Source organism: Salvia miltiorrhiza, unplaced genomic scaffold, assembly GCF_028751815.1.
Source record: "Salvia miltiorrhiza cultivar Shanhuang (shh) unplaced genomic scaffold, IMPLAD_Smil_shh original_scaffold_217, whole genome shotgun sequence".
Lineage (NCBI taxonomy): Eukaryota > Viridiplantae > Streptophyta > Magnoliopsida > Lamiales > Lamiaceae > Salvia > Salvia miltiorrhiza.
Window position 1 is genome coordinate 423,741 of NW_026651503.1, and position 4,210 is coordinate 427,950.

Consider the following 4,210-nt stretch of genomic DNA (forward strand, 5'->3'; position numbering starts at 1 on the left):
GGGGTTTGAGACACTCTGATAGACTAAAGTTGTGTGTGATGGATTTTGGATTAACAATTTAGCCAAGTATATATGAAGTGTATAACTACTCTTATTGCAGAATAAACTCGAGTTTGTTATATCAATTCTCCTTGGTTAGCCATGATGTTAATACATGCTTCCCGTGATTGTTAACAAGGTTGAAGCTTGCCAAAATAGATCTTATGTTATATACGTGTAAACGATTTTTTTTTTTTATCTAAACTATCATCAACTTGGGTTCTTTGAGAAAAACCTTAAATAGGTATATATAGAAACTATCAAATAGTATAGCAAAATAAATGCAATTTTTAAAGAAGCTAGCTTTCTTTCATTGTTTTTTTTTGCAAGTCTCAACATAAACAAACTCAGAGGTGGATACAACAAATGAATATGTAATCAGGTTCAGATGTCCTGATAATTTAGATTTATTGACAGATGAAGATACATACCAAAATACCTGACTACTCGAAAAACTCTTACCCAAAATCTTGAGTTGATGCTATTGACTTCCATGAGAATGGATAGATGATACAGATCTTGCTGACATGGACGCTGTCGGACTAGCGATATCGTGGTCCGGGTTATCAAAATTGGCTTGTCCCAGCATCATTTTTATCGCGATTTGAGCAACATCAGCAAACCATTCGTCTTCGGGCAGTACACTACAAAAGCAAACAAGTTTAGAAACAGAACAAATTTGATGTTAGACAAAGATTAGGAGCTATTACTGAAAAGTGAGAAAACCATACCTATATGGATCAATGTTGTTTGCTTGAACTGCTTCAATAGCTCTGGCAATAACGTTCTTCATCACTTGATGCAGATTTCGGGATAAGTAGCGCCCTTGAGATGCAAAAAGTATCACAAACTCCATATCCAAGTAGAACTGCACAAGAATGCAGATTTTCATGCTGAAATTTATATGTCTTTGTAGATTGGTATTTCAATGATGAGATATGAGACCTGTTGAAGCCCCAGAGGGCCTAACGGCCGCTGCGTTCCTTCGATCTCGTCCCAAAAGTTTTGATCCTCAGAAAACCATAGGATCACAGTCTCTGTGAGTCTCATCAACAGAACAGTTGCAAATCTTTCTCTTCCCACAAACACATCAGATGCAATACTGCTTAGCCTTGTCAACTTAGCAAACAGTTCCTGAATAAATGTTCAAACCAAAATGTGAAAATACACTCCAAACTTATGAGAACTTCAACACGATTTCATCACCTGGTATATAGGAGATGGAAACCATTCAGGCTCCTCCTTGCTTTCGTCCATGCTTATATACATCTCGGCACTCAAACGAACGCCTCCATCTTCGGTGACTATGAGCTCGAGAGCATGCTGGCGGCAAAAGCTATCTCTGAGTTGTTCAACCGAGCGTTGGAGCCTTTTCTTCAGCTCTCTTTGCTCGGGAAGGCGGTTTTTCCTATCAGAGCCATTTTGTTGTGGGTCATCACCTCTGATGGTGGAACACAACTTGATGGTTGCACGAGGGAGAAGCTCGTCCGCCAGCAACACTGCATTAGCCAACAAAGCTACCTGTTGAGTTTCAGTTTCTGCTATTCCAACTATTCTTCTTCCACTGCCCTCCAAGTTCTCAGTTTCCATGGAACTAGGCAATGCATTTACGAGCAAGCTGACATACGAGTTAAACGACTGCAGGACGCTTTCCAGAGCTTGCTCGGATAAATGCAAGATATCCAGAGACCCAATATCTTCACAAAGCTCCTAAACCAAGATTTAGTTCTACAAACTAGCATCTCAAAGACACACACACACACACATATATATAGAGGGAGTTCATGTTAAAATCACCTGAATCATTGTATGGAATCTGTGCGCCGTGTTTGAGAGCTTCTGGTGAGAGGTGACCATGCTAGCCGAAGTACTTCCCCAAGAACGGCCAGCAATGGGAGAATGACAAAGTGACCAATCTTCAGAAGCAGCGAGTGCAGTTGTACATAAATCGATCTTTTTTAAGGTCGTAGTGAGGGCCTGCTCCAAGAAGGGCCTGAAGAAATTTAAAACAGTCGGCCAAAGAGCCAACCCACGATCCTCTAGAAGCAACGAGTGCCCCAAACATATATGAATGCACTCAGCAACAATCCTTAGGCACCCTGAGGCTGCTGGAGTCGCCACAACGTTCCTCTTGATGAGTTGTGCAAAAGCCAGTGTCTGATTAACTGCCCAAGTCACAAGCTCAGATGTAAAAGCTGGCTCATCATCAAATATAGTCAATGAGTCATTGGATGCCTGAGCAATAGTCGAGAAAACAAGGTGTGCAAGTGCAGTAGTGTATGCTGGTCCATATGTAGTGCTAGATGGTTGTAGGGATTGCATATTTCTATGCAGCTTCTGCTGGTGAGACTTAAGCAGCAACGTATGTGCTCGAGGCCCATCTCCGATCTTTTTCATCGCTTGAACTGCTGAACGAAGCTCGAAGCCGTTGGTAGAAGCCTGGCAGGTCGCATCAGCTAGTTGATCTGCTAATTTTTGCCTGTTTAACATGAGAGAGTGTTCTAACGACAATATTGCTTTGGTAGTCATTGATTTAGTCTCTTTAGCCTCCTCGGCTATAACCTCGCCTTCGTCTAGTATTGCCAAAGCTTCATCAATTCTTCTCTCAGCCAATAAGACCTCAATCTTCTCCATAAACTGTGACAACCACTTCTCATATTTTGGAGGCTCAATGTCTTCAAATTCTAAATCTGCAGCATCTCTAGCATGATCAGTTCCGTCTGGCAAGGACTCGATCCGAACTCCATCAGCTATCCCATGGATGATATTTGCTCTTGACGACAAGAGGTTTTTCAAGGAAACAAGCTCCCCTTCAAGATCAGAAATCTCTCTTGATGTCCTGAAAAATATACAAACAAATGTCTCAAGCTGCTTAAAAAAGATTCCAAGAGATAATCAGCATCATCATTCTTCACACACTCAAAGTAGCAGGAATGAGGCAAACATAAAACAGAAAGCAATAGTTTTAAAGTAAGACGATCACTCGCCTTATAAAAGAAGCATAATTGGCATAGACACTTTTCCGCATTTCTTCTGCAGAAGCCTTCTTCAACCTTTCAAGGTGCATGCACAGTTGCCTAATTTCCTGCCCCAAATGCGCGAATTCAGTCACATTCCACTCACACAGAAAATTATTATAAACATGCATCATGCAGCTGCACAATTAAATTCTAACGATTACATAATGTGAGCTTTCCATTTGGTCATAAAATATAAATTAATTTAGATTTTCCGTGAATAATATGAATGAAATTGTATGAGCGCAGGAGCATTAAAAAATCCCAAAAATGTGAGGAAAAAGATTGACCTTCTCGGACATGCCGCCGCTGTTGCTGTGGAAGTAGGATTGAGGATCGAAATTGTTGGATTTGAAGACTTTGAGCTTGTCACTCAATGTCATCTCGGCGTCGAAATCTATGGATCCTTGCATCGATGAGAACGCCATCTTTCTCTATTTCTGTATACTAAAATGACCTCTATCTGCGATCGAATTCACGTATCAGATCCAAAATATGCTAGAAAATGTGTGAGAGAGAAAGATGGTGATCGAGACGTGGGATGAATTTTCTGTACGACGAGAACGATCGATACATAAGACTGTATTTTCTGTCAAGTGTGAGTTGCAATTGATCGTAAATGCAGATAATCAGTATGATAATGTAATCAGCTTCATCTCATCAATTCTCATATGTATATTGTATATTGTATATTGTAGATGGATGATTTCGATATGCCATGCAATGCGGCAAATAAGTTGTTATTGTTGAGAATTGATCGACTAGTTTAAGATGGGAAATGTAAGGAAGGGCAACACCTTAGAATAAAAATATATAGTAATAGAAAACAATAATCTATATCTATATCTATCTATACCTATTATAAAAGTGCCTTGTTTTACAAAATTTGATTTGCCTATTATATCCCTCATATATACTTAATTTAAGGTTAATTGTGTAATTTAATATATTATATATATAATGTATCTATAAATATATTATGGTTTATCTTTTATATTTTAATAGTTATTTAAGTAGTAGTATCCATTAGGACTCTTCATCATATAAGTTATTATTATTTTTATTATATAATTTTAATAATTTAGAATTAAAATACAAACGATTACTTAATATATAGTTGTTTTAGAAGTTTAATTTTGCTTGAATCTTGGAAT

General features: G+C 38.5%; 1 protein-coding gene across 1 annotated transcript; it reads right to left on the reverse strand.

Annotated features, from left to right (window-relative positions):
- Positions 1 to 362: 362 nt before the first annotated feature.
- Positions 363 to 3,803, reverse strand: LOC131003506 (exocyst complex component EXO84A). The gene is made up of 7 exons (XM_057930007.1): positions 3,347 to 3,803; positions 3,027 to 3,124; positions 1,837 to 2,878; positions 1,246 to 1,749; positions 985 to 1,173; positions 771 to 907; positions 363 to 683 (listed from the first exon to the last, which is right to left on the reverse strand). Exons 1-7 carry the CDS (start codon positions 3,482 to 3,484, stop codon positions 521 to 523), a joined length of 2,271 nt encoding a protein of 756 aa, XP_057785990.1. The 5' UTR covers positions 3,485 to 3,803; the 3' UTR covers positions 363 to 520.
- Between the last annotated feature and the right edge of the window lie 407 nt (positions 3,804 to 4,210).

What these genes read in the sequence shown, in the direction of transcription:
- LOC131003506 (XM_057930007.1), bottom strand. Translation starts at nt 3,484, where the DNA reads ATGGCGTTCTCATCGATGCAAGGATCCATAGATTTCGACGCCGAGATG. An exon ending in AATTATGCTTCTTTTATAAG is followed by an intron (nt 2,879 to 3,026) that starts GCGAGTGATCGT and finishes TATATTTTTCAG; the next exon opens with GACATCAAGAGAGATTTCTG. An exon ending in GCCCTCTGGGGCTTCAACAG is followed by an intron (nt 908 to 984) that starts GTCTCATATCTC and finishes ATTCTTGTGCAG; the next exon opens with TTCTACTTGGATATGGAGTT.